General features: G+C 59.5%; 5 protein-coding genes across 7 annotated transcripts in view; 2 read left to right on the forward strand and 3 right to left on the reverse strand.

Moving 5' to 3' along the window:
- Positions 1-580: 580 nt before the first annotated feature.
- On the reverse strand, positions 581-3,843 carry Ring1 (ring finger protein 1). The gene is made up of 6 exons (XM_035451975.1): positions 3,724-3,843; positions 2,781-2,941; positions 2,487-2,702; positions 1,739-2,128; positions 1,145-1,424; positions 581-981 (listed from the first exon to the last, which is right to left on the reverse strand). Exons 1-6 carry the CDS (start codon positions 3,799-3,801, stop codon positions 880-882), a joined length of 1,227 nt encoding a protein of 408 aa, XP_035307866.1. The 5' UTR covers positions 3,802-3,843; the 3' UTR covers positions 581-879.
- Positions 3,844-5,434: 1,591 nt separating this feature from the next.
- Hsd17b8 (hydroxysteroid 17-beta dehydrogenase 8) lies at positions 5,435-7,531 on the reverse strand. Of its 3 annotated transcripts, none has more exons than XM_027388717.2 (9): positions 7,427-7,530; positions 7,047-7,264; positions 6,843-6,959; positions 6,636-6,728; positions 6,452-6,537; positions 6,287-6,371; positions 6,084-6,126; positions 5,826-5,900; positions 5,435-5,639 (listed from the first exon to the last, which is right to left on the reverse strand). In XM_027388717.2, exons 1-9 carry the CDS (start codon positions 7,470-7,472, stop codon positions 5,623-5,625), a joined length of 780 nt encoding a protein of 259 aa, XP_027244518.1. In that variant the 5' UTR covers positions 7,473-7,530; the 3' UTR covers positions 5,435-5,622. The 3 variants fall into 3 exon arrangements, 2 of the variants coding, with proteins under 2 accessions (XP_027244518.1, XP_035307869.1); XM_035451978.1 differs by having other exon boundaries at positions 5,572-5,639; positions 7,164-7,264; positions 7,427-7,531; XR_003479786.2 differs by lacking the exon at positions 5,435-5,639 and having other exon boundaries at positions 6,221-6,371; positions 7,427-7,510.
- A 164-nt stretch (positions 7,532-7,695) lies between these two features.
- On the reverse strand, positions 7,696-11,028 carry Slc39a7 (solute carrier family 39 member 7). Its single transcript, XM_027388714.2, is given in 8 exon segments — positions 7,696-8,458; positions 8,942-9,138; positions 9,282-9,422; positions 9,540-9,698; positions 9,810-9,869; positions 9,992-10,160; positions 10,248-10,516; positions 10,519-11,028. Coding segments are annotated over 8 exon segments (1,350 nt in total). The 5' UTR covers positions 10,610-11,028; the 3' UTR covers positions 7,696-8,194.
- Positions 11,029-11,258: 230 nt separating this feature from the next.
- Rxrb (retinoid X receptor beta) lies at positions 11,259-17,417 on the forward strand. Its single transcript, XM_035451976.1, is given in 11 exon segments — positions 11,259-11,473; positions 11,476-11,679; positions 12,266-12,483; positions 12,997-13,153; positions 13,457-13,636; positions 14,921-15,093; positions 15,552-15,681; positions 15,877-16,009; positions 16,113-16,216; positions 16,508-16,613; positions 16,715-17,417. Coding segments are annotated over 11 exon segments (1,596 nt in total). The 5' UTR covers positions 11,259-11,430; the 3' UTR covers positions 16,863-17,417.
- A 536-nt stretch (positions 17,418-17,953) lies between these two features.
- Positions 17,954-27,161, forward strand: part of Col11a2 (collagen type XI alpha 2 chain) — a 29,878-nt gene continuing 20,670 nt past the window's right edge. The window contains exons 1-8 of the mRNA XM_027388718.2: positions 17,954-19,165; positions 21,428-21,577; positions 21,688-21,898; positions 22,526-22,688; positions 24,533-24,724; positions 25,463-25,540; positions 26,159-26,221; positions 26,828-27,004. Of these exons, the coding sequence (XP_027244519.1) occupies positions 19,084-19,165; positions 21,428-21,577; positions 21,688-21,898; positions 22,526-22,688; positions 24,533-24,724; positions 25,463-25,540; positions 26,159-26,221; positions 26,828-27,004 (1,116 nt within the window). The 5' untranslated portion in view covers positions 17,954-19,083. The remainder of the gene's footprint in view (positions 19,166-21,427; positions 21,578-21,687; positions 21,899-22,525; positions 22,689-24,532; positions 24,725-25,462; positions 25,541-26,158; positions 26,222-26,827; positions 27,005-27,161) is intronic.

Consider the following 27,161-nt stretch of genomic DNA (forward strand, 5'->3'; position numbering starts at 1 on the left):
TGGCTCTGCCAACCAGATTTTGGGATTATGGGATTTCAAGACCACAGCTGGCTTCTCCCTCTTTCCATTTATATTTTATAAGAGGGGAAGGAAGTTTTAGAGGAGCCAAACTCTGCCATCACTTCCCTACCTCCAACACTGATTTCCTGTGACTTTTAAGCTTTCCTTTCCAATTAAAAAAAAATTTTTTTTTGGAGACAGGGTCTTACTATGTAGCTATGGCTGTCCTGAAACTCACTATGTAAACCAGCCTGCCCTCAAATTCACAGAAATCCAGGTGCCTCTGTCACCTGAGTGCTAGAATTAAAGCTGTGCACCACTACGCCTAGCTTATTTTTAATTTTATGCATTTGGGTGTTTTGCCTGCACCAGTGTTCCTGGTACTACAGAGGCCAGAAAAGGGCATCGGACCCCCTGAAACTAGAGTTACAGATGGCAGTGAGCCACCGTGAGGGTGCTGGGAATCAAACTCAGGTCCTCTGCGAGAGTAGCCAGTGCTCCTAACCGATGAGCCACCTCTCCAGGCCTCGACAACCCTTTTATTATATACCCTTGATAGACACACACAGAAGACCGCAGGTTTCAAAGAAGTAAGCAAATTTGTTGTGGGTAGGTAGGAGGGCGGGGAGGGGCTGTGTTCACCTTCCCGTCACCTGCAGGGTGGGCAGTTAGGGCCAGTAGAAAAGGCAGTAGTGGGCATAGGCCCTGTGCTGTACAATATAGAAGAATCTGATATAGATACTTTGTATAAAAGCCATCTGTCCTTGTTTGTGTCCTCTTGCTGTCAGGCTGGGGGGCATTGGGAGATGAAGCTGGCAGAGTGAGCCGGGACACAGCGACACCCTGTGGTCCCCATCCTCTTGCTGTCCCCTTATGATGTCATTTTGGGTCCTTGGTGGGGGCATAGCAGAGCTCCAGTGGCCTGGACACCTTCCAGAACTTCTCATTCACAAGCTCCAAGGTCAGGGAGCCATTCAGCGTCTGGAGAGAGGCGGGGGAGGAGAGAAAGTCAGAAAAGGAAATGGACAAGAAACGAGGGAGGAGTAAAGGAAAGGGGGAGGGAGCACCGAGAGGGACAGAGCAGGGCAGAGGCCAGGCTCATCCTGGCCTGCTCCCTGCCCCATGACTATCAGCAGACGCTCACCGTGAAGGCTCCGCCCCCAGGTGCAATGTAGATGGTGTACTGCTTCTCGCTGACACCTTCCAGGCTGGGCAGGGCAGGCTCCTCAGGACCCTCGCCGCCGCCGCCTCCGGCAACCCCGCTCTCCCCACCACCCCCATCAGGTCCGCCTGTGTCCGAGGCACCCCCACCAGGCCCTCCGGGCTCTATGGTTTCCTGCTGCTGCCTCCGCTCCAGGGCAATGCGCAGGGCCAAGTACTTGGAGAGATGATCCACTGTGGCATTCCCAGTGGTCTTCACGTACCTGGGGGGAGGGCAGAGACGGGAGGTTGGGGCAACAGAGGCCTCCGATGGAGAACCGCCTCCAAATGGCCTGGCTGGCGACACAGGTACCCCAGGCTGGCCTCTAGCCTGCTCTCATCCCCCTGACTCTGGGATTACAAGTACACACAACCACCCTTGGTTTACGTGGCCCTGGGGAAGAAACTCAGGGTCTCAGGCCTGCTCGACAAACACTCTACCAACGGAACTGCACCCCCAGGCCTGAAGCTCCCTCTGATGTAGATTCCAGAACTCTGGTACCCAGGTGGTAGGGCAGCGAAAGGCAGGGCTCCTCACCTAGTCTGGCAGTATTCTCCCTTTTCCACAAGCAGGGGGTGGGGCCGGAACACAAGCTCGATCTCTCCGCCTGGCTCTGGAGGACTGGGGGCCCCGGGAGGGCTTGGGGGACCCAGGGTTCCCCCTCCCAGGGTGCCACCCCGGTCACCAGAGTCTTCAGAACCAGCACCCCCGCAAACCCCACCGGCAGCTCCGCCCCCTGTCCCTACACTGCCGCCCCCTGCACCCGCTCCACGTGGTCGCTTGGGGGCAGGGCCCGGGGCGGAGTCTGGAGCGGAGTCGGAGCTCACATCCTCTCCGTCCCCTTCTCCCTCCCCAGGTTCTCCTTCCCCCCCACTCATCGTGGTGGTCTGATCCGATCCAGGCATTGGCCGCCTTACACGCTGGGCCCTGTGGAAATAAACAGTCCCGGTTAGAAAGGGCAGAACTCGGGCGGGGCGTTTAGGTGTTAAACTGTGAGGCCACGGAAATCCTAATGGTGATTTGGAGTGTTCACTAGTCGCTAACAATGCGCCAAGCACAGTTAAGTGTTTATTTGATGACTGAAGAAAGAGCGAGGGCTAGGGTCGGTTCCCAGCACTTGTTTGAGAACACACCTGCCCTCGAATCAGCCATGTCCACAGCTGCGTGCTCGACACCTGGCAGCCGGAAGCGCATAGACGGCCATGTCAGGTCCCTAACCCGGATCTTAACACAGTTCCCATTTCAGACAAGACCAGCGGGTAACGCGGTCTCCAGACCTCCGCACCTGTGCATGGCCTGCATCCGAAGCCCCTCCTCGATACTGGAGCTCAGCGCCTGCTGGTTGTGCAGGCGGCTGAGGCGGATGAGCACGCGGTCTTGATGGGCCTCATATTCCTCCCGGCTAGGGTAGATTTTGGAGATCAGGGCATCGAAGTTGGGGTCTGGCCGTAGGGACCGCTTGGAGACCAGCTTTTTCCGGCAGGTAGGGCACTCCTTGTTCCTGGGATGGGGGAAAGGAAGCTCCGTGGGGCCGGTACCCATCACCGATGCCCCGGCTGGTCCCTAGCCCTCCCCTTACCCGCTCCGCAGGGCCGTGACAATGCAGTCAGAGCAGAACCGGTGCAGGCACTCCTTGGTGGTCATTGTGTTCTTCAGCATGTCCAGGCAGATGGGACACATGAGCTCCGAATGCAGCGACCGAGGGGAAACGGCAATCTCTGTGCCGTCCATTATAGCTTCCTGGGTCGTCACCAGGTGGCAGGGGGTTGGGGAAAAAGAATTTCAGAAGCAAGGGAAAAAGGAATTTCGGACACAAGCTTTGAGACAGATAAGGCAGTAGAAACTGGATGGCCATGCTGGCCAACTGAGGAAGATGGGAGTTCTGGGATGAGGAGACCAAAGACTCAGAAATTACCCAGAAGGAACGAGTTCGAATTCTCAAGGGGTTTCACAGCAGAAGGAGCAGATGTTTGATGAGGTACTAGGGCCGGTGTGGAGATGCCACAGGTCTATGGCTTGGAGAGTATTTATTCAACAAACTTACTTATTTATTTGTTTGCTTTTTTTGGGGGGGGAGGTCTCACTATGTGTGTAACCCTAGCTGGCCTGGATTCACTATGTAGAACCAGGCTGAACACCACACCCGGCCTCAACAGGCTTTCTTGAAACTCTAAGAGGAAGTCTACCTCTACTAGAATTCCAGCTGCCTGTTAAAACAGATTCCGACGTCCCTCTGCACTAGGTCAGAATATCGAGAGAGAGAGAGTTCTACTTAAACTCGTAGGACGGGTCTGTGTACACTGGCATGTGCATGCAGAGAGAAGGTAACTTCTGGCGTCTGTTTACCGTGCTCCAATTAACACGGCAGTGTCTGCTGTAGCTCGCTGGCCTGGCTGTTTTGAGGGGCTAGATCGGATTAAAGGGGGTACGTGTACAAGTGCTTTGGAAAGATAAAAGGTGATTCAAACGCGGAGTCGGGCAAAGCACAGAGTGATGGGGGAGGGGGTGAAGATCCCTGTCACCTGCGGGGTCCGGTGCAGCTCGTAGAGACTCAGTTCCCACGTTTTGCTGGCATTCTGGGCATTCGCCGGCGTCGTCATGGTGACGGGGCGCAGACCCCCTCCAAGCGGGGCTCGGCGGGGTGAAGTCTGCGGAGGGGGAAGGGGACGCTGTCGGGGCCGCCCCTCTGTAGACCCCGCCCCCGGGCCCTGAGCGCGCGCCCCGCGGCCCCTCACCCGGCTCCGGCCGTCGCGCTGCCCCGCCGCGGGCCTCTCCCCGGGGACGCCCGGGCTCCGCCGGCCCGGTCCTCTCGATCCGCAGCTGCCACTCACGCCGCAGCTCTCGCCGCCGCCGCCATGGCCCGGGCGCTGAGGCCCGACGTCACTTCCGCCCTCCCTGCATCCCACCCCGCGACGGAGACGTCACCGCCCTCCCGGCGCGCGTGGAGCGTGCCGTGGAACCGGGTCCCCTCCCCCGCGGGGCGCGCGCGGAGGAGCCGGCCGGGGCGGGTGCTGGTGCACGTGGGGAACCCGAGGGCGGAGCTCCCCTCCGCGGCGCGGCGCGGGCGACAGTCCCCAGCTCCCCGCGAGCCTGGCCCGGGGTCCCCGGAAAGCCAGGCGCAGCGGCACCGCTGCTGCAGGGCGCGCGCCCTGAGCCCCGAGGGTCCCGGGTGTCCGGGGACCGGCCCCGCGCTCAGCCCGGCCTCTCCCCCTCGAGGTTTGGGGGCGGCGGCTCGGGACGTCCAGACGCAACTCTCGGCCGGAGCCAGAGACTCGAGAATTGCGTTTGGACAATCAGGAGCCGCGGCCCGGGGCGCGGAGGGAGGCGCACCGGGGATGGAGACGCCACGAGGAAGCGGGGACACCAGATGGGGCCCTCGGAGGGGAGCCGGGGAGCACACGAGTGAAATGTGTGGCGTGGGAAAGTGGGCAGAGCCTCTCCGGGACTCGGAGTGAAGGAAGCGGGCGGAGAGGAGAGAGAAGAGGAAGGAGCAGGGCCATCCCGGTTGAGGGCAGGGAATGAGGGGCACCGGGGAAGAGACCGTGACGGGCGATCCGGCCCCCGCCAGCCTGCGCTGCGGCTGCTAGGGGGTGGCCTGTCTCTGGGACAAGTTAGCAGTGGGTCCCCTCGCCCCCAACCCCAGTTACCCCCTACTTCCCTGTTCTCTCCTTCAGTCCGTGGCCAGTCCTTATGTGGGCGCCAGAGTCGATTAGCGCGGACCCCCTCCCCTTCCTCCTCCTCCTCCCAGCCCCCTCCCTTCTGCGCTCCTCCAGCCCCTTTCATCGGCTGGTCCATTCCCCTAATCCTGGCCCCCTCCCCTAATCCCCCCCATCCGACCCCAGGCCGGCTGCAGCTATTGTAAGGTGGAGAGAAGGGAGGGGAACAGAGAAAGGAGGGGTGGGGGTGGGCCACCTGTTCCAAGACCCCCTTCCAAGGCCAGACTGGACACCAGGATGGGGCCAAGAACAAATCACCCTTGGGGGCCATAAGGACCCGGGGAATGGGGGGGCATGCCTGGTGCTGCAGATCCAATGGAGGGGGGGGACAGACTCCCCTCCCTCTGAAAAGACCCGGAGTGTCACGCACACACAGTGACACACACTCTTTACTCTCACACCCGGCGGCGGGGGTTGCCCTGGGAGACCAGGCAGTGAAAGGGAGCAATCCTTCGGAAAGGGGAGAGAGGGGGAGGTGGGAAGGGTCTGAGGGCTTGGACACAAGAAGAACCGGAGGTGGCAGGGAAGAGGATTTGGAATTTATTAGGGTCACAAGCACCCCTGCCTTCCATATTCAGCATGCCCGAGCCACACACTGCCACCCCCTTTGTAGCCTGGGAACTTAGCGTCCTCATCAGCAGGAGGCCAGGCAGTGTGGGGGAGCGAGCAGAGTCCAGCTTCCAGGCGCTTCCATGCGGCAGGCAGTTACATGAAAAGACCTCCTGAGAGGGGCAGAAACATCGGGACAGGTGCATGGGTGCCGAGGTGTATGGGCAGACACCCACTTCTGTCCCTGGTCTAGTTAAGGGACCTCTGCCACTCGGGCTGCAAGGTCGCCTCGCTTTCTCATACAGCCTGAGTTCTGCTGTCCCCTTTCTGTGTCCGCCCGCCCCACGAAGGCCTCATACCAGTGACTTCCACTGTGGCCCCTGTGATGTATCCACTGTCTTCAGATGCCAAGAATGCGACCGCATCTGCCACATCTAGGGGACAGTGGGGGAAGGGCAGGCTCGCGTCCTTAGCTCCAGAGAGGCTGTGCTCCCGCAGGACCCCGAGCCCGCACCGCACCCATCATTCATCCCTATGCGACCCTTTCAGAAATATTACACATTTAAGGATCTCTTCAGGTCCCCTCCTCAGAGCCTTCCTGCCCAACCCATGCTCACCCTCAGGGTCCCCCATGTGTCCCAACGGAATCATTGCAGTCACCTGCAAAGGAAACAAGTGTGGCTGGAAGTTTCTTTTGTGGATTTCTTTTTCTTACCTTTTCATTTCTCATTAAGTGCGTGTCTGGAGTACTTACTGTTTGCACTGTGCCCAGCAATCTCCCTCAACGACCTCCTCTGATCGCCCTCCACCCACAGCCTACCTTGTCCTTCACTTTCTCTGGCATTTTCTGGGTCATGGGTGTTGCAATGAACCCTGGGAGGACTGAGTTACATCGGATCCCATGGCTGCGGGAGGAAGAATGGATGCTGACCCTGGGAAGAACACTGGCCCCCTCCCTCAGCAGGGCGCCTACGGTCTGACCCACCGTCCAAGCTCGCGCGCTGCAGTCTGGGTGAGCCCAATCACTCCCGCTTTGGAGGACGCATAATTTGTTTGTCCAATATTCCCCACCTATGGTGAGTCAGAGACCCGGGGTGAGTCAGGAGTCTCGGAGGGAGTCGCTTCCCAGTGCCCACGTGGCTTGCTGGCCCGGCCCGGCTCAACCTGACCTTTCCAATGATGCTACTGATATTGATGATGGAGCCGCGACAGCCACTGGACACCAGAGCCTGGGCTGCAGCCTGGGTGACTAGGAAGGTGCCCTGGCACGAGAGGGGAACAAGGCTAGCAGGACCAGCGGGGGTGGGCGGCAGCCCTCCTCCAAGTCCTTCTCCAGGCCGGGGGCGGGCACATGTCACGGGTTCAGAGGTCAGCACCTTGAGGTTGACAGCTATGACTCTGTCCCAGTCTTCTTCTGACATGTGGAGCAGAAACTCATCGCGTGTGATGCCCGCACAGGACACAACGACAGATGGCGGGCGAGAAAAGCAGGCCTATGGGAAGGAGGGAGGCAGGGAGGGGACTGACACCGAGGCCCACAAAGGCCGGGCCGAGGCTTTGCTGCGCGGGGCCTGGTTCACCTGCACTTGCTCCAGCAGGCGCCTGGCTGCGGCGGCCTGCGACACGTCCGCCTGGAAGGCAGCGTGCTTCCCGCGCGGCGCCCCGCCCTCGCTCCCGGGGCCGCCCAGCAGACGCACGGTGTCCTGTGCCGCTGCCCCGTCCAGGTCGCAGGCGGCCACGGCGGCGCCCTCTTGCGCCAGGCGCACGCTGATCGCACGGCCGATGCCGCTACCGGCACCTGAGATGGGAGAGTCGGCGGCAGCGGGAGAGGACGGGCGGAGGTCAGAGGTCACGGGGCGCAAAGTTACCGAAACTCAGACAAGAGGGCCAGGGGCCCCAGGGGTGGCCCTCGCTGACGTGGCCCCGGCACCCCAGCCCGCCCCGGAGGGAACCCCTGAACCTGTGACCAGGGCCAGCGCGGAGCGGAGCCGGAGCTGAGACGCCATGGCTGCTGGGGGTGGGCGGGACCCCGAGCCCACGCCAATCGGAGCACACTGGGGGCGTGGCGAGGCGAACCCGGCCCAATGGAAACGCCTTCGGCCAGTGACAGCCACCGGCCCGGACGACCTCCCACAGTGGGGCGTGGCCACCCACCACCCCTTGGGGACCTGGGGAGTCCGGAAGACAAGGGGCCCCACTCCCCCCAAAAACAAAGACTGCGTGTGGGGCTGAAGATCCAAGTACTTTATTTCTGGTCACCGTTCCTCCCGACCCATTCAAACAGTGATATAAAAGGAAGAGAAACAAAAATAAATCAGGTCGTGAGATTTTACCAAGGAGCGCTCTCCCACCCCGCTACTTCCAAATCAGGACACACGATTGATGTCTACCCCACTCCTGTCGGGTCTTCCCCGGAGCCACCACTAACCAGTGCAGAGGGAGAGGGGCCTTGGAGGGCCCTGTGCTGCATGTTGGCAGGGTACTGTCACCCCAGTCCTTCCGTGGCCCCCATTTATTTCTCCAAAACCAACAATGCTGTTGAGCAGTGCCCAACACTTTGGTCCCTCTGACCTCTCGGGCTCTGTGTGACTGCCATACCTTAAAGGACCCAAATCCCAAGACATCATTCTCCAAGGCTAAAACTCCTTCTTCTGGCGAGTAACACCCGCCGCCAGGGCTCCCCACTGTCTATCTGGGAGTTGGGGTGGCAGGACAGACTGCCCCACCCTCACTCAAGGTGGGCGATCAGTACCATCATGACCACTCCCCCCAGCAGCCCCAGCACCTCCAAAAGGGACTGTAATGGGGACGCCTCTCTCAACAGCTCAGGCAACACGGACACTGTTGCCACGTAGATAAAACCACCGGCAGTGAACGGCAGGACCCAGCCAGGACCTGCCACCTCACTACCCATTGCCCCTCCTTCAGTGACAAGGGCACACGCCGTGCCTGCCAGTGCCCCTACTGCCGTCAGGAGCTGGAGACGCATCGCCTGGTGGGCAGAAAAGAGAAAGACGTGATCACCAACAGCTAAGGGTTAGGTGTGACCAGTGGGTCAGGTGGACAGGTGTCCACGGTTTTTTTGGAAAGGCAGAGGACAGACAAGGAGCTGGGGACATGGCTGCGTGAGCATCCCAGGCACTTGCACAGAAAGGCAAGTGCGGTGGAGGTGCTGGCTCTCCCAGCACCGGGAAGCAGAGGCAGGCAGCCATCTGGGGCTCCCTGGTCAGCAGGCAGACTAGTGAGACTTGCCTGAGGATCCACACCCAAGACACCCCAGCCCCCTAAATGGCCAGGAAAAAAAGGCCTAGAATGAAGCACTAGAACGGACCAGGCCCTTCCAGGCTGTGGGCATGTGAGGGTCACAGTGCAGCAATACAGGACACGGGCAAAGGAAACAACTCGCTCCCTTCTAAAAGACTTGTTGACAGTAGTACAGCCTGTGAGGAACTAAGGACAGGCAGCTGGCACCAACCTGTTTCTTGCTGCAGCCAGACTGGACCAAGATGGCAAAGTCCCCGACCTCATGAGGCACTTCATGCAGCAGGACTGTCATTGTGGTCAGGATCCCCAGGCCTCGGCCCCCACGAAAGGAAGCACCAATGGCCAAGCCGTCCGTGAAGTTGTGCGCCAGGTCAGCAGCCAGGTTCAGGTACCCAGACACACGCAGGTCTTTTGCACAAAGAGATGAGACCAAACAATTGAATGCGGCCACCACCGTTCCTAGTTTAACTTCAGGATTTTCTAGACAGCACCATCCATCATCTCCAGCACACATCCTGTGAGAGTCAGCGATCCCACCCACTCGCCCGTACCTGAACCTGGTTTTTCTTCTTCAGGGTCCTGAGGTTTTGCTGGCCCATCCCTCGACCCTGCGTTTCCCCCTCTCCTTTTCCGCAAAACCCCCGTTTCCTTTTCTTCTTCCTCTGAGCTGGGCTTTTCTTTTGAAGGACACTCTGAGGGAGGAGAGGAGGTGATCAGAGCGAGGGCAGAGCCTCTGCTGTGTCCTCCACAGGAAGCTCGCTCCACCGCAGGAGCCTGAATGCATTCTGTGGCAGGCAAGGTAGGCTCACCCTGTCTCCCATGAGCATGGCTTCCGTGTGTGTGGCCGTCCCCGTGTCCGTGACTGTGTCCGTGTCCGCCTTTCACGTGCCTCACAAACTTCTCCACCACCAGGAAGGCGACAATCCCACTGAGGACCCAGAGCCCCACAGAGAGGATGGGGCCCTGGCCTGGGAGCAGAGGCATTGAGGCATGAAGGGAGGCGCAGACTCGGGGCGAAGGACGACTGAGGCAGGCCTTCCCAGCATCCCAATCCCTGTTCCCGTCAACATCTTTCTCACCGCTGTGGGAGTGTCCGTGTCCGTGTCCGTGCTGCTGGGGAGTGTGGTGAGAATGCGGCTCTGCAGGAAGAGAAGGAAAGGGGATGCGTGGCACACAACGCCTGCGTGTCTGAGGGCTGCCGGGAAACCCAGGGAGGGGGTGGCAGCTTGCGCTTCGTGGTGGTAGAGCGGAGGTTACTTACCCAGAGCGTGCGGGATAAGGTGCAGGAAGGCATCCCCCAGGAGGCCCCCGGAGGCAAAACTGAGCAAGACCTGGAGCAGAGAGCGGTGCCTGGGCGAGTTCGACTCCACCGGGATGAGGAAGAGCACCAGGAACGGAGCCGCGGAGATGAGCACCGTGGCCCCCAGCGCCTGGGGAACGGGAGTCGCAAAGTCAAACACCGAGTTTCCCCACGACCGAGAACCGGTCCCTCCGCCCCTCGCCCCCTGGGGACTCACATAGGCCCAAAGGGTGACGGCGTCCAGGTGGTGCTTGGCGCCTGGGGGCCCGGTCCCCGTGTGTTCATGGGCATGTCCGTGCCCCCTGTGGTGGCCGTGGCTGTGGCCGTGGTGCAAACCCTCGTGGCCGTGGCCGTGGGCGGGCCCGTGCCAGATGCTCTCGTGAGTGTGGCCGTGGCCGTGGCCGTGGGCATGGCCGTGGCCGTGGGCATGGCTGTGGCCGTGGAGGAAGTCCTCTTCCACGTCCCCGTGCGCCTCGCCGTGACCCCGTGCGCGGCCGCCGGCGGCAGCAGCTGCCCCAAAGCCGCCCAGGCCAGCAGCCCCGCGGCCGCCCAGTGCGGAGCCCGGAGGCCCCCGGCCATCGCGCGGACCCGGACCCGGGGGACGGAGACCACGACCCTGCCCGACTGCCCGCTCGACCTACGCGGGGCCCGCTGCGCCCGAGCCCGTCGACCTCCTCGATGCTTGCTCCCCTCTTACATCGTCCCCGCGGCGGGATCTCTGCGTCCCCGACCCCCGACCCCCGCCCGGATGCAGGGCCCCGGCCGGCACCGCTCTAGCCCGCGATCCGCAGCGTGCGGGTCGCTCTGGGCCCGCGTCTCTATGACCCACGGCCGGGGGGCGGGCGGGCCTGCAGCCCAGCACCGGCAGGCAGGGAGCGGCGGGCACGGCTCGCCGGCTCCGGGATGCCCTCGGTCCTCGGCGTGCAGGGACGTGGCACTCACGCCGCCAGCTCCCGCGAGATCAGGAAGTTCCTCTCTCTTTTTTTTTTTTTAAGGCCTGCACCCCGCTACCTTTACCAACATGGCGGCCCTGCCCCGGCCGTGGCCGGCCCCCCCCCGCCCCACGCACACAGCCGCAGCGCGCACGCGCACCGCCGGGGTCACCCGAGGGCAGGGGCGGGCGAGGGCGCTGACGGGCGGGCGGAGGACCCGCCCCCTCCGCTTGCCACGCCCCCTCCTCGGCCGGGGGAGGGGGAGGGGGCGGGACCCGGCGGCGAGACTTCTCGTCCGTACCAAGATGGCGGCCGCGGCGGCGCCGTCACCGCCCGGCCGAGCCGAGCGCGGCGCTTGAGTCCGCGCTGCCGCACGCCCGGGCCCGGCGTCCTCGGCGGGCCCTCGCGGGCCCCGAGTGCCCCGCTCAGCCCCCACGCGCCGCCCCGGCCCCGCCCGGCCCCGGCGTCATGTCTTGGGCGGCCCGCCCGCCCTTCCTCCCGCCGCGGCATGCCGCGGGCAGTGTGGGCCGGTGGGGGTGAGGAAAGAGATGCATTGTGGGGTCGCGTCCCGGTGGCGGCGGCGGCCCTGGCTGGATCCCGCGGCGGCGGCGGCGGCGGCGGCGGCGGCGGCGGCCGGAGAGCAGCAAACCCCGGAGCCGGAGGCGGAGCCGGAGCCGGGGGACGCTGGCCGGGCCGGGATGGGCGACAGCGGGCGGGGTGAGTGTCCCGCGGGTCCCGGCAGCCCGGCCGGCGAGCGCCCCCTCCCCGCGCTCGCCCGCTCGCCCGCCCGCCCCCTTGTTTGTAAACACGCGCCCTCTGCCTCCCTCCCGGGCCCTGCGCCCTCCCCCGGGGCGGGGCGGGGGAGCTTCCGCCCTCCAGGTGCGGCCCGGCCTGCGAGCGAGGTACCGGGCGTGGGAAGGACGCGGCTCCCCCGGGGCCGGAGCACTCGCTCGGGGCGTCGGGAGGCCGGGCTTGCGCCCTGGGGCCGGGAGTCTCTTCCGCCCGCCCTGCCCCGAATGCTCTCAGCCGGGAACCAGGGCTTCCCTGGTCCACCCCCACGTGCTTCTCCACCCACCCCCGAGGTCAGCCCGGGGTGACCCGGCAGTCTCCGCCCGCCCGAGCTGCACTGTTAGGAGGAGAGGGCGGTTGTTGTTTGACAGCTCAGGGTTTGCGAAGACTCTGGGGTCGTGGGGTGTGGTGGGCCGGGGAAAATTAAAAGTGTCCGTCTGGACGATCAAAAGACTCAACTCTCTCTCCTTGTCTCTCCTGTCTGTGTGTCTGCCTGTGTGTACCTCCCTCCCAGATTCCCGAAGCCCAGACAGCTCCTCCCCAAATCCCCTTTCCCAGGGCATCCCTCCCCCTTCTCCTCCCGGCCCACCTCTTACCCCTTCAGCACCTCCACCTCCAATGCCACCCCCTCCGCTGGGCTCCCCCTTCCCGGTCATCAGCTCTTCCATGGGGTCCCCCGGTCTGCCCCCTCCGGCTCCCCCAGGATTCTCCGGGCCTGTCAGCAGCCCTCAGGTGAGAGAGAGGTTGTGACCTGCTTATTGCCTCTCTGCTTTCATTTCCTGGTTTCCACCATCTTTTGGTGAACTTCCCCGTGACCCCTTGGCCTTTCTGGTTCTCCAATCCTAGCAGGCCTTGTGGTCCCAGACCCTTGGCTCTTCCTGAAGTAAACGCCTTGTTTTGGCACATGCTTCTTTCTAGCCCTGTTTTGAAAACAAACAGAAACCCTAAGCCCACAGGGACTATCTGTGATGTCCTTTTCAGCTCACAGTGACTCTCTGCCCTTTTGACTCTCTATATGCCCTTCAGGGCCGCGGTGTTGCACAGTTGCTGATGGATATCCCTTCTTGGGCTTATACTTCCTGGAAGGCCCTTGACATTAGACCACAGTGTGGCTAGTGCCCTCTGGAATGGGTAGTCGTGCAGGGCCTGCTTAGAGGCAAGGCATGGTTCCCCTGACACCTGAGAGCGTCCTCCTCCGAATGAGCCTCCTGTGACTTCTGTGATTTCCCTGTTTTCCCATCCCAGATCAACTCCACAGTGTCGCTCCCTGGGGGTGGGTCTGGCCCCCCTGAAGATGTGAAGCCACCGGTCCTAGGGGTCCGGGGCCTGCACTGTCCTCCCCCTCCCGGTGGCCCCGGGACTGGCAAACGGCTGTGTGCAATCTGCGGGGACCGAAGCTCAGGTACGGGCTCAGCACAGGTGCAGAGGAAAGAGTGTGTGCCGTTGACCACGCCCATGGGCTCCCGAGGCTTCCCGAGGTTGCTCAGAGCAAGGAGGCCTGTGGGACCTTAGATTCGTATGGAGTGGGGTAGGGGCGGTCAGGGAAAGGGGCTGGTACAGGGGCTCTGGTTGCTGAGGAGTAGACTGATGTTCTATATTCGGGGAGATTTAGACTTTGTTCCCTGTGTGCTGATTGTTAAGGGACTCAGTAACGGGCAGGTGTTCCTCCTGAGGCTCTCTTCCTGCCACGCTTCTCCCCCTGTAGGCAAGCACTATGGAGTTTACAGCTGTGAGGGGTGCAAGGGGTTCTTCAAACGCACCATTCGGAAGGACCTGACCTACTCGTGCCGCGATAACAAAGACTGCACAGTGGACAAGCGCCAGCGAAACCGCTGCCAGTACTGCCGCTATCAGAAGTGCCTGGCCACCGGCATGAAAAGGGAGGGTAAGGACCCGGGAGATGGGGCTCCTGCAGGGTCCCATGGCCGCCTTATCTGTGGGACTGCGCTCGTTCTCCCTCTCTCCCTCCCTCTCTCTCTCTCTCCCTCCCTCCCTCCCTCCCTCTCTCTCTCCCTCCCTCCCTCCCTCCCTTTCCCCCCTCCAGGGAGCGAAGTTTTTGATTTCTCTTTCCTATCCTCAGCTTGGTCCTGGGTACCTCACTCTGTCTCAGAGTTTCTGTCTTAATGGGTGCTCCTCAGGGCTAACCCTGCTATGCTATGGGCCCTCCCGGCATACGTTGGGCATACGTTGGTCTTACCCAGGACGGGGCCTCTCTTCTCTCCACTTCACACAGCAGCTGTCTAGATTTGATCCTATGTTCTTTCTCTGGTCTCCTGGAATCACTGAAGAGGTCAGGTCTTGGCACCTCTCTTCTCTGTATCTAAGGAAACCTGATTCCTGGAATCCTAGGAGACACTTTAGGGCTTATTTTGGTCCGATCCCTGCTTTAAAGAACAGGAATCTTGGCTTTCCCAAGGTCACACAACAGCAGAGTGGCAGGACCAGAATCAGAACACATAACCTCCAGAGACCTTGACCAGGGTCATCAAGATCATGGCATCGTCTTAAGTCAGCAGAGCATAGCGCTTGCCACCAGGCATGTCTGGGGTCAAACTTGTAACTGGCCGTGTATTGTGTGAAGTTAGGGGCCTATTTAATGTCTTTAGCCTCAGGTTCCTCATCCTTATGGGCAGGAACCCACAAGGCTGTTAAGACACTCCAGTACATTTTAAAGCATGTTAGCATTTTTTTTTTTTTTAGCATGTCATCGGCCCTGTTCTTTTTTTATTTATTGTATGCATAGTATTTTGCCTGCATGGATGCCTACGTGACAGAAGAGGGCACCAGATACCATTACAGATGGCTGTGGCTTGCTGGGAATTGAACTCAGGTCCTCTGGAGGAGCAGCCAGGGCTCTTAACCACTGAGCCATCTCTCCAGCCCAATCAGCCTATTTAAATGTAGATTCTTCTCTGATTCTTTCAGCCTTCTATTGCCAGTTGCACCTGTTTATCTGCCTATTTATTTACTTATGTGTGTATCTGTTTGTGGTGATGGGGGTAAAGCCTGGGGTCTTGTGCCTGCTTGGCGGTTGCTCTCACTGAGAGCCCTTTGCTTTTGGATTAGCCCAGCCTCCCATTTCTAACCATCTCTAGCTGCTGTATCCCCCAAGGGACGTCAGAATCTCATAGCTGGCTTCTAACTTTGCATTTCTCTCTCCACCCCACAGCGGTACAGGAGGAGCGGCAACGGGGCAAAGACAAAGACGGGGACGGGGATGGGGCTGGGGGAGCCCCTGAGGAGATGCCTGTGGACAGGATCCTGGAGGCAGAGCTTGCTGTGGAGCAGAAGAGTGACCAAGGCGTTGAGGGTCCCGGGGGAACCGGGGGTAGTGGCAGCAGCGTGAGTGATGGGGCCATCCCTTCTCTCTTGGGTGGGGGTTGGGGAGGAGTCCAGGAGTGCTCTATCTCTCTGCCTCCCTTCTTTCAATCCCTCTGCACCTTGCCCTCAACTGGAAGGCCTCTCACTATCTGAGGTGAGCCAGGCGTAGTGGCACTTGCCTATAATCCCAGCCACCGGGAGATAGAGACAAGTGGATCTCCGTGAGTTCAAGGCCAGCCTGGTCTACATAGCAAGTTCCAGGCCAGTCGGGGCTACATAGTGAGACCCTGTCTAAGAAGTCTGCCTCTGATGTGGGGTGACTGCGCCCTCGTCTCTGCTCCTGCTGTCTACCTGGAGCAGAGAGGAGTCTGAATTACAGAGATGGGTTCCGACGGGGCTTGAAGGGATAAAGAGGGGTGTCGAAACCTCCGCCAAGGAAGGCATCTCCACCCTTCCCATGCACCTCCTGGTCTCTGCAGCCGAATGACCCAGTGACTAACATCTGCCAGGCAGCTGACAAACAGCTGTTCACGCTCGTTGAGTGGGCGAAGAGGATCCCACACTTCTCCTCCCTGCCCCTGGATGACCAGGTCATACTGCTGCGGGCAGGTCAGTGACCTTGAGTCTCTTTGACCTCTTGACCTGTCACCCTCTGTGTCCTCCTGACCTTCGGTGACCCTAGTAGCCTTCCTTCTCTCGCATGTTCAGGGAGCTTGACTTGCTGACTTGCCCCCTGTTTTCTCTGTGCTTGGCTCCCATGGCCCGGTGTCTGGCTGCTGACCCTCGGTGCCCTCTGGCCCCTAGGCTGGAATGAGCTCCTCATTGCCTCCTTCTCCCATCGGTCCATTGATGTCCGAGATGGCATCCTCCTAGCCACGGGTCTCCATGTGCACAGAAACTCAGCCCATTCCGCAGGCGTGGGAGCCATCTTTGATCGGTCAGTGGCCCTTGGCCAGGCTGTCCTGTAGCTAGAAGGGGTGGGGCTATAGGCTGGTCCGTGTCCAAGGCTGGCTGAGCTGTGACCTTTGAGTGACCTGCAGGTCCCTCTCCAGGGTGCTGACAGAGCTAGTGTCCAAAATGCGTGACATGAGGATGGACAAGACAGAGCTTGGCTGCCTGCGGGCAATCATTCTGTTTAATCCAGGTAAGAAGAGGCCATCCAGCCTCTCGGCCCAAGGCAACCCTGCCTGGAGTCTCCTCTTCTCCAGCAGCGCCTCCCCTCACCCCCAGTGAGACCCTCAGCCCAGACATCTCTTAAGCTGACCCTGAAAAACAAAACAAAACATTTCACTGATGTCTTCCCCTTGTGACCAGGGTCCACAGACCCAGGGCCTCATTTTCCTGAGGGGCAGCGCCCTGAGGGCCCGTCTGCTCGCCTGTCTGGACTTGCCTTACCTGCCCTCTTCCCCTTGTTCTCCCTCCTTTGCCTTCCCAGATGCCAAGGGCCTCTCCAACCCCGGCGAGGTGGAGGTCCTGCGGGAGAAGGTGTACGCGTCCCTGGAGACCTACTGCAAACAGAAGTACCCCGAGCAGCAAGGCCGGTGAGAGGGGCTTCAGGGCTGTGGCCCCGCAGAGGGTGAGGCTGGTTATGCCCAGGGCCTGACTGGTGCCGGCTCTCACTCCGTCCTGCCCCCCACCTCAGGTTTGCCAAGCTGCTGCTGCGTCTCCCTGCCCTCCGCTCCATCGGCCTCAAGTGTCTGGAACACCTGTTCTTCTTCAAGCTCATCGGCGACACCCCCATTGATACCTTCCTCATGGAGATGCTCGAGGCTCCCCACCAGCTAGCCTGACCCGACACACACATGTGCTGCTCAGCAGTGGGGAGCACTGTGGAAGAGGACTTGCGCCTGGGCAGGGTGGGCGGGGCCAAGAGCCCAGCCAGAGCCGTGGGCAAATGGTGCAGAGGAGGGTGCTCCTGCAGCCTCAAGGGATCTGGTGGCCCCGAGCAGGGTTTCCTGGTCTCCAGTCAGAAGGGACCCAGATCCCTGTGACGACCACATGTCTACCTTCAGTGGCCTTGAGTCTCTGAATTTGCCGGGGTCTCCCTGACAGGGGCGACTCTCATCCCGGCTCCCCCAGCACAAAGCACTGGCCCTGCTCACAGGGCCCGGCTCCCTTCTTCTCAAGAGTGGAACGGAGCTCCTCTAGAAAGGGCATCGTGGAGCGGGCCCCCGCCCCAAGTTGATGGTCTTGGGAGCAGGGCTCTAATAGTCCTTTATCATCCCCAGCTTGACAGATGGGGGCAGAGGGAGGGGACCCACCTCCGCCTGTCAGCCTCTATGCAGCTCCTGCAGTCAGACTGACGAATAAAGGGTGTGGTGAAGGGGCTGGTGGAGATGGAGGAACCGACGGCTATTTTTAATTTCCTCTGAGGAGAGACTGGGAGTTAGACTCAAAGAAGTACTGTACATCCCCAGGTTGACGTCAGTGCCAGGACTGGAGGTGGCATGTGGTCAAGGAGGCCTCTCAGGTGGTCTGTCCCAGTGGCTCTCTGGGCGCTGCCTCCCTCACCTCCCTGGCCTGTGGAAGGGGTCTGGGCTGGGGGGGGGGTGCTGGTTTGGGTGGTGTTTCCTTTTACAGCCATCCCTACTCCTCAGCACACAGGCTGGGGACAGAGAATTGGTGCCGGTGGCCCAGCTTTCAGAGATGGGTGCTGGGCTGCATGGTTTTAGCCCCAGGTCTCTTGTAAGCAGGGTGGGGGGAGACCTCCCCCCTTTCACTCACATAAAATCGCTTTCCAGTTAAAATAGCTGTTTTCTGGACTGAGGTGACTGGGTGGTGGGCACCATGACATCCATCTAGGTGTAGGGACATTCGGTGAGAAATACCCCTGGGTGCTGCAACAGCCCGAGGTTCCCTGGGGCTGCAGAGGCGGTGCAGGGTGGGAGACACAAGGCGAGCTTTGTCGGGAGGGGGAGAGGGTGTGCCAGGCTGGGGGCGGGGCTGCCCACGGAGGAGGGAGACCTGCTGCTTCTCAAAGGCGCCTTGTTCGCCGGTGCCCTCCCAGCCAGCGGGCGGGCGGCGGCGGCTCCTCACTCCCGGGCTTTCTCCCCGGCTGCGCCGCAGGCTCCGGGCAGACCCGGCGCCGTGCCCGCACGCAGGGGTGCACCGGGCTCAGCGCTCGCCTCCTGGAGCGGCCACGTCCCTGAGTGACCCTTTGGCCAGACCCTTGTCGCAGCATCGCCTGCGCCCTCGTCTCAGCCCTGTGTCCCTTTCACAGTTCTGCCCAGTCCAGCATTTCTATCTTCTCGGGCGATTAGCCAACTTGCCCATCTCTGGCCTCTCTCTGCAAGGCGACCCCGCGCCCCCCACGTTTGGGTCGCTATCTATCTATAGCTGGGTCTATGAACACCCCGCCCAGGACTGCTCTGTAATTACACGGGGCGGGACGAAGGAGGTAATTATGGAGACCTGATTACGAGTGGGCGTGGGGCGGTCGCCTGTAGGCCCGCCCCTTATGTCCCACTGTGCCCCAGTCCCTCCCCGGACTCTAGAGAGGGGCTCTCGGCCCCCAAGGGCGGGGACCGTTGTGTGTGTGTGTGACCAGACCGTGGGGTCCTAAAAGGAAGGGGCTACAGAAGACTCTGTGTTCCCCCCAAATACAATGTGAGGGTGCACACAGGCCACACGGTCCCTCCAGGAGTAGGAGTGCACCGTTCCAGGGCCAGCGAGTGAGGAACGGTTCTCGCCCCCACACTCCCCTGCCCAGGTGGAGATCGGGGGTGGGGTTTCCCCTTGGTGGCTGTGGGCGGGCAGCTAGAGGCGGGGGCCGGACCTAGGGGCGGGGGCGAGCTGGGGTCTCTGAGCTGCCAGGGTGGCCAGGGGCACACAGTAGCGGCCACCGAGGAGCAAGCAGCGGTGACAAGCAGAGGTATCCCCAACAGCACCTTGCTGCATGGAGCTGGCCGCTGAGAGCTGCTGACATCCCTGGGTCCTGGTTCCAAGGCTCAGCACGCTCTGTCTACTGTCCGCACCAGGGTTGTCTGGGTCTACGACCCGGCATTCTGAGCCATGGAGCGGGGCAGCGGCTGCCACCGCCTCCTACTGCTCCTACCTCTGGTGTTGGGGCTGAGTGGTGCCCCGGGATGGGCAGGTAAGATCTTGGAGTCCTGCCTGGGTGTCAGTGGGCTGCAGGTTGGAGCCGACTGGAAGGGACCACAGATGCCTGGAGTAGGAGTGTCTGAGTCTTAAGAAAGGGAGTTGGGATGACCAGGGTTTAGGATGAAGGATGAGCACTTGAGTTCCTTGGAGCCAATATGGGACTGTCTTCCTCCTTGAAATGACCGACGGAGGGCAGGTAATGCCACCGGATGGGGACCACAGCCCAGAGCCTGAGCAGGGTCCTTAGATAGACCCGAAGATGGCTAAAGCAAGTCTTGTCCAGGCTGATGGGTAAGGGAAGCAGGATGGATGTCTACAGGTCAGAGCCTAGAAGTCTACCTCCACTGTCCCGTTCTCTTGGGGTCCCCCAACCCCTCCCTGTGCCCTGGATGCTGCCACGCGGCTGGCTCTAGGGAGCACCAGGGCTGGCTGCCAACAGGACGGCCGCTGGACAGGCCAGGATCAGGTGTCTGAGGCCAGAGCCAGCTCTTTGCATTCCTGCCCCTCCCCTCCCCCTCTGGCCAGCCGGACTCCTCTGGGACCCTGGTGTCCACAGGCCCAATCTTTCCCCGTTTTTCCCCCAGAGGGGAAAGGCTCCTAGAAAAGAGGGTTTTGTATCAGAGTAGAGTCTGGGAGTAGTGGGTCTAAGGATGGAACAGCTCCTCTCTCCCAGAATGGGGGGCAGGGGCCGACTTTGTATATATCTCCATTATTCATGTTTTCTATTCTCTGGAGAGAAAATAGGCAGAGTGACAGGGTAAGGGATATAGATTAGACCAAAGAAATAACAGAAATGACGTGCAGGGGGCTGGGCAAGGTAACTGTCTCTGATTTGGGAGCTGAGTGGGTGGAGGAGCAGTCCAGGGAGCTGGGTGACTGAGAATCCCTGAGATCAGAGGACAGGGCATCTGGGGGCTCAGGGCAACTGATGGGTGCCAATGAGTCTGAGACAGGGGGGATAGTGTGTGGCTTGAGGGGGGCAGGCCTGTGGGCAGTGAGCATGGTGTGGAACTGTCCTCCATTGGGCTTTGGTGGAGGGTGGGGACCTCCGAGGTCTCCTTGGCCTGGGGTCTCTGTGAGTCTCTGTCTCTCTGTCTCCCTCACCTTAGTCTCTCAAAGCTGCCCTTGTGTGTCAGTGTTTGCAGAGCCGCTGCACTGGGGGCCAGGCTCCTCAGGGGCGGGGGAAGGTCGCGGTTTCCTCAGCTCCTGGACTCAAAGGGCCTTTTCTCTGCTGGCTGCCCCACCTCATTCACCCCGCCCAGCTCTGCTCCCCTGACTGCCCTGGCCTCTGCCCGTCCCACACTTCTACCAACACTTGCAAGCACCCTCTGTGGGAGCTCTCCGCTGTGGAGCTGATGGTGTGAGGAGTGTGTGCTTCCAGGGAGTTTGGGCCCAGGAAGCTGAAATCTAAGGAGACCTGGCTGATGGCCGGAGACTTGAATCTTTGGATTCAGAGGGTGGGGGATGGAAGGGCAGCACCGAGGTTCCAGGTGTGGGGAGCCTGCCTGGGGTTTGGGCAAGAACTCTGATGGCATCTACAGATGTGTGGCTTGGGGCCCTGGACCTGCTCCTGCTCTGCGTGGCAGCTTCAGTTTCCCCAAGTCTCCAAACCTATTCACCAAGCCTGGGGGCAGAGGCTTCTGGGTCACCCTGCTCTATCTCCTTCCTTAGTCCAGTCAGAGCTGCCCTGCCCCCACCCCAACCTAGACTTAAGCAGCGGGAAGACCTCTTGTACACAGCCACCCCTCTGCCTCCCTGTGCCCGGGATGATGGATTGCCCAGATGTTGTTTGTGCTAGAGACCAAGCAGATGCCAGGAAGCCAGAAACTGGGAGATACAGAGAGGGAGGGAGGGAGAGGGAGGAAGAAAAGGATGGGCAGGGGGGTGGGTGGGGGAGGAGGGAAAACAGAAGAGGGAAGGGAGGAAGGGTCCGGCAGGTGCACACACAGGGGTACAGGGGCAGAGAGGGGAGGAGAGACAGAGGGAGGCAGGGGAAGACAGTGAGAGACCTTAGCTGAGATTCACAGCTTAGAGGCAGAACGACAGCGGGTCTGGGAAAGAGAGGGTGCGAGGGCATCGAGTTGCATGCCAGCCAGGGCTAGCAGCCCTGCCACTCTGGGTCACTTTGCTTCCCATCCCTATAGGGCCATTTCAGGAGAATGTAAGGGGGACTGAGGAGGAGATCTGGGTGTTCCCTATTGAGACTGTCTCTGAGACATGTTCTGTGTACTGACTTGAGCCCCGGCTCTCCCAGGTGCCCCCTCTGTGGACATACTGCGTGCCCTGAGGTTCCCCTCCCTTCCTGATGGTGTCCGGAAATCAAAAGGGGTCTGTCCGTCTGATGTGGCCTACCGTGTGTCACGACCTGCCCAGCTCAGTGCACCCACCCGCCAGCTCTTCCCAGGTTTGGGCAGTGAGATGTGGAGGTGGGGAGACGGGGAGGTGGAGTTTGGGGTCCCTTTGCCACTAACTCCATCTCTCTCTCTCTCTCTCTCTCTCTCTCTCGGGCACCAGGAGGCTTTCCCAGAGATTTCTCTCTGATGACTGTTGTCCGGACCCGCCCTGGCCTCCAGGCCCCCCTCTTGACTCTATACAGTGTCCAGGGAGTCCAGCAGCTGGGCCTTGAGCTTGGTCGCCCTGTCCGCTTCCTGTATGAGGACCAGAGGGGACGGCCACAAGCCCCCTCTCAGCCCATCTTCCGAGGCCTCAACCTAGCAGATGGCAAGTAAGTTTGTCCCTTTGGCCTGCCTGATCCACGCTGTCAGCAGAAAGTGCCTCAGTCTGCTCAGTCTCTAAACTAAGGGACTCCTTGGGTACACTAGCCTGATGCTTGAAGTTGTCACTTCTTGATTAGGGTTTGGGTCTTGGAGTCTATGTCTAGGAATGGGAATACAAAGATACCTGCTGGCACACTGGCAGAGGACTTAACTTTCTGAGCATTAGTTTCTGTGTCTATAAAGATCATCAAATATGGTACCTCAACTAGAAAATGATTGCAGGGTGCCCATGCTATAAACACCAGATAAGTGGTAACCCTTGCTTGTAATTCTTTAAAATTTTTAATTTAATTTATGTGTGTGGGTGTTTTTCCTGCCTGCCTGATACCTGTAGATGCCAGAAGAGAACATCAGATCCCCAAGGACTGGAATTACAGGTGGTTGTGAGCCACCATGTGGTTGCTGGGAATTGAACCCAGGTCCTCTGGAAGAGAAGCCAGTGCTCTTAACCCTTGAGCCATCTCTCCAGCTCTACCATTGTGATTTTTAATCCCATTATCATTGCCAGCTCTTCTACTGGCTGTCTCCCAGCCCTATCACTAGTCAGTCACATGAACTTCTAACCCCATGATTAGGTGGCACCGCGTGGCTGTGGCTGTGAAGGGGCAGTCTGTCACCCTCATTGTGGACTGTAAGAAGCGAGTCACCCGGCCCCTTCCCCGAAGTGTGCACCCGGTGCTGGACACCCGTGGGGTGGTGATCTTTGGTGCCCATATTCTAGATGATGAAGTCTTTGAGGTAAGTGTGACAGTAGTCTCAAGAGCGTGATTTTGGCCCCGTATCTCGAAGCCACACGTGTGGTTCCAGCCTTCTGTCTTCCTATACTGAAGCCTTCATTTTTCTTCCCAGGATTTTTAGTTTCCGTTTCTGGTCTTCAGGGCTGGCTTCTTCAATGGGCAGCAAGAGGCCCGCTTATATAAATACAGTTTATAGATATTTACCCAGCCAGTCACCTGTCCATCATGCATCATTTCCTTCAGCCAGTTTGCGCCTTTATTCACCTCCCCGTCACCCCGTCACCCACAGACAACCCCTCTTCATGCGTCCACCACCCTTTCATCCATGCAGCCAGCCAACACAGCTGGCCTGCCTCTGGAGGCACGCACCGCCTTACCTGTTCATCCGTCCACTCGCCTGACCATGTACCGGGCACCTCTCTGCTCATGCACTTAGGCTCACACCCAGCCACTCACCTGTCTTCCCCCAGCACAACTCCTCCCTCCTCAGACCACCTCAAACCACTCATCTGCCTTTCCACCCATGTAGTCACTCCTCACTCAACCGTTCGCTCAGTCTACCTATACACACATGGACACACATGGTCACATACGTCAGCTCATTCCATCTACCTATACACACATGGACACATGCGCATACACACATGGTCACATACGTCAGCTCACTCCGTCTACCTATACATACATGGACACATGCACATACACACATGGTCACATACGTCAGCTCATTCCATCTACCTATACACACATGGACACATGCACACACATACATGGTCACATACGTCAGCTCACTCCGTCTACCTATACATACATGGACACATGCACACACATACATGGTCACATACGTCAGCTCATTCCATATATCTATACACACATGGACACATGCATCCAGACACACATTTACCATGTATTAGAGCCCCTTCTGTACAGCTAGACAGCAGTATGTGCCCATTGCTCTGTGCCTCCCATTCATTTGCCCACAAGTCCGTCCATCCATCCATCCATTGTCCATCCATTCACCATCGTTCTTACTGCACTCAAACCTCTATTGACCTGTCTGCCTTCCCACTCCATCTGTCCATCTATCCATCTGTCCATCCACCCACACAGACAGCCACCACTTTCTGAATACCTGGTGGTGAAGGAAAACACAGTATGACAGTATAAGGTCTCTGTCATCCCAGGGGGACTCTTTGTTTTGCTTTGAGATGAACCAGTGTGTAAGCAGCGTGTGTGGACTCGAGTAATTGCCACTGAGATTCAGAAGGAAACAAAATCTCCAATTCTAGAGGTCCATCCAGGGAATTTCCATCATCACTGATGCTGTAGGGTCACGGCCCCCAGGGCTGTGCCTGTCTCAGGCAGCCATGTGGAAGGGCCTGTGTGTGACCATAGGAGCAGGGAGGAGATGGCCTGTGTAGAGTCTGAAGTTGGAAGGCCTGAGTTCTAGTCCTGACCTGTTGCTCTGATTTTGGCTCATCATTCCTTTTTTGAGATATGAGATAAAGCGATGAAAGTGCTTGTCCTGTTCCTGTTGTCCCTATAAGCGGATTGTGACCTTCTCTGATGATACTCCCAGACCAGCTTATAGCAACGTATCCAGTCACTCGTTACCCGACCAAATTTGCTCGTTTATTCACCTGCCCCGTCACCCCGTCACCCACAGACAACCCCCCTTCATGTGTCCACCACCCTTTCATCCGCCGGGCCAGCTGACAGCGCTGGCCTGCCTCTGGATGCAGTCACCGCCTTACCTGTTCATCCGCCTACCGGCCCGAACCATTCCTCTCGTGCCTCTGAGCCCCTCTGTCTCTCCACCGCTTTTCTCTCCTTATACCTTTGCAGGGCGATGTTCAGGAGCTCGTCATTGTCCCGGGCGTCCAAGCTGCCTATCAGTCTTGTGGGCAGAAGGACCTGGAATGTGAGAGGGAACAGAGGGATGCACCTCAGACCCAGAAGCCTCACAGAGCCCAGAGATCTCCCAAGAAGCAGCCATCAAGACTTCATAAGCCACAGAGCCAGGAGCCCCAGCCACAGGTGAGGGTGTTGGGCAAACTGAAGCTTGAGGTTGTGGGGAGGACACTGGGGTTCTCCAGGGCAGTTCCCCCGCAGTGTTCCACCCTGCTCCATCCCATCCCCTCCTTAGCCCCCTGCAGGGCAGGACTCCTCTTTTCCCATCGTGCCCTCCGCCCAGTCCTCAGTCATCAACCTTTTTATTTTCATTTAAAAATAAAAAGAGTCATTATGAAGACCCCCCCCCCTCGCGGGAGCTATGTGCCCTGCCTGTGTGGCGTCTTCTTCCTGTCTGCCTTGGGTTTCCATCCCTTCCTTGAATTAAGAGATTGGGAGACGTTAGGGGACAGGTGAGCCCCGAGGAGTGGGGACAGGAGAATGAAGCTGAGAAGTGACATGGGGGGGGGTGATAGGGAGGGAAGAGAGGTAGAGGGACCCTCAAAGCTGGGTGGGCTGGAAGTGTGGGGACAGGGAGCAGAGTCTCTGGGATGATGGGAAGAGGGGTGAAGGTCTAGGTTGTTGGGGGGGTCCGGGTGGTTGGGTGACAGATGTGTTTTGGGGACAGTGAAGACTGGAGGGTCAATCTCTTAATCATGTCTGCTTCTATCCACATGGGGAACCCATTTCCTCTCCCACCTTCTCCTTCCTCGCTGTCACCCTCAACTCTCAACCTTCCACCCCACACCGTCTCCTTATTGCCCTCTGGATCTCTGGCCTTCAATCTCCCACTGCTGCCCTGTCTCTTCCCCTCCCTGCTCCCAGCCCTCTGAGCCTCTCTACTATGACTACGAGCCCCCCTATTACGATGTGATGACTACGGGGACCGCCCCCGGTTACCAGGTAAACTTGAGGGCCCCCCTCACCTCTCCCCTTTCTCCCAGCACCTCCTATCCCCCTATCAACATCTCTTATGCTAAGTCCCCATCAGCCCCAGTTTCCGGGAGAGACACTAGGTTATGGAGGGTCACTTGCTCACGGCCCGCCCCCTATCTCTCCACTGCAGCGTCCTCAGAGCTCTAACCGCAGGGCTCCCCCTTCCCCTAGAGGGCACCGGACCCCTCCCCGAAAGCCTAACCCTCCTGCCAAGAGGTCGGCAGCCAGGCAGGCGCCCCCCTCACCAAGGCTCTCTCCAGCTGGAGGCTCTGGCAAAGCCCTCGGCCAGCCTCCCCCCTCCCGACGCCCAGCTCCACGGGCAGCCTCCCCCACTGCCCGGGCCCTCCCCAGGACCAGAGGCAGCAATTATCGGCAGGTAGAATGGGCATCCAGATCTTTGCCCCCAGTTTACAGACATTGGAGATTGACTCTCTTCAAACTGTCTTCTTTAAAGGGGCTGCAAGATCTGAGATTTCCCCCACCCCCCATCCCAGAGCCTGCCTGTGGTGGGGACAGGTTGCTGCTTAGCTTTCTTTTCTGCTAACCTCTCACCTCCCCACTCCTTCCCTCCTCCCTTGGGGCCAGTACCCCACCCCAGGCGAAGAGGAAGGAGTCCTGGAGCCCAGCCCCTTGCCATTCCTTGAAGAGGTAACTTCATCCCCAACGTCACCATCACCCGGCTGGAGCCTTCCACAAAGCATCCTAATGAGAACTTCTCCCTGGCCGGGAGGCTCTTTATGTACCCACTTTAGACTTCTCTGGTCCCTCCAGACCTGCTACCTGCCTGTCTAAGTGTGGCCATTTCTTCTGGTGTCACGCCCCATCGTCATTTTTGACTCTAGAGTAGATCCTCTATGTTGGTGTTAAAGGAGTTCCCTTCCTTGTCACATGCCATTCCTGGGTCCATTTTCCGTCTAACGTTCTTGCCTTTTTCCTCTCTCTGTCTCTCTGTCTTTGTCTTAGAGTCCTCGTCTGTCATTATGTCCATGGACTGTCCTGTGTCCAGCCCTCCGGCCACCCTTCTTTCCCACAATTTCTCCCAACCATATCCATTTCCAAGCATCCATTTTGTGGTCAATATTCTTCCTTTTACTTGGTCCCTCCCCTTGCTCATTGCGGGGAGAAAACTCCAGTCCCAGTGACCCTCGGGTTCTTTGGGGTAGAAGTTGTCAATCCCGGGGTCAAGGGGATCCCCCCTCTCAGGCCTAACACCCGGTCCCCATCTACCCCTTCTTCCCGCCTGTCCTTGGGAAGGAGCAGGCAGATCTCCAGGTCCCCCCCACAGCCGACAGCTTCCAGGCAGAGGAATATGGGGAGGGTGGCACAGACTCCCCAGCAGGGCTCTACGATTACACCTATGGCTATGGGGACTATCGTGAGGAGACGGAGCTTGGCCCTGCCCTCTCTGCGGAGACAGCTCACTCAGGAGCCGTAAGTGAAAGCAGCTCCTAGTCCTTCCTTCTCCATCAGGGGGCACCACATGGATGGCTTCCTGTTTGATCCTTGTTGGCTGTGAGCTACTCCTGTTGGCTTGTTGTAGCCTCTTCACATGAGATGTCTGTGTAGCTTGAGAAGACCACTTCCTGCT

Source organism: Cricetulus griseus (assembly GCF_003668045.3).
Source record: "Cricetulus griseus strain 17A/GY chromosome 1 unlocalized genomic scaffold, alternate assembly CriGri-PICRH-1.0 chr1_0, whole genome shotgun sequence".
In the NCBI taxonomy this organism is placed as follows: Eukaryota; Metazoa; Chordata; class Mammalia; order Rodentia; family Cricetidae; genus Cricetulus; species Cricetulus griseus.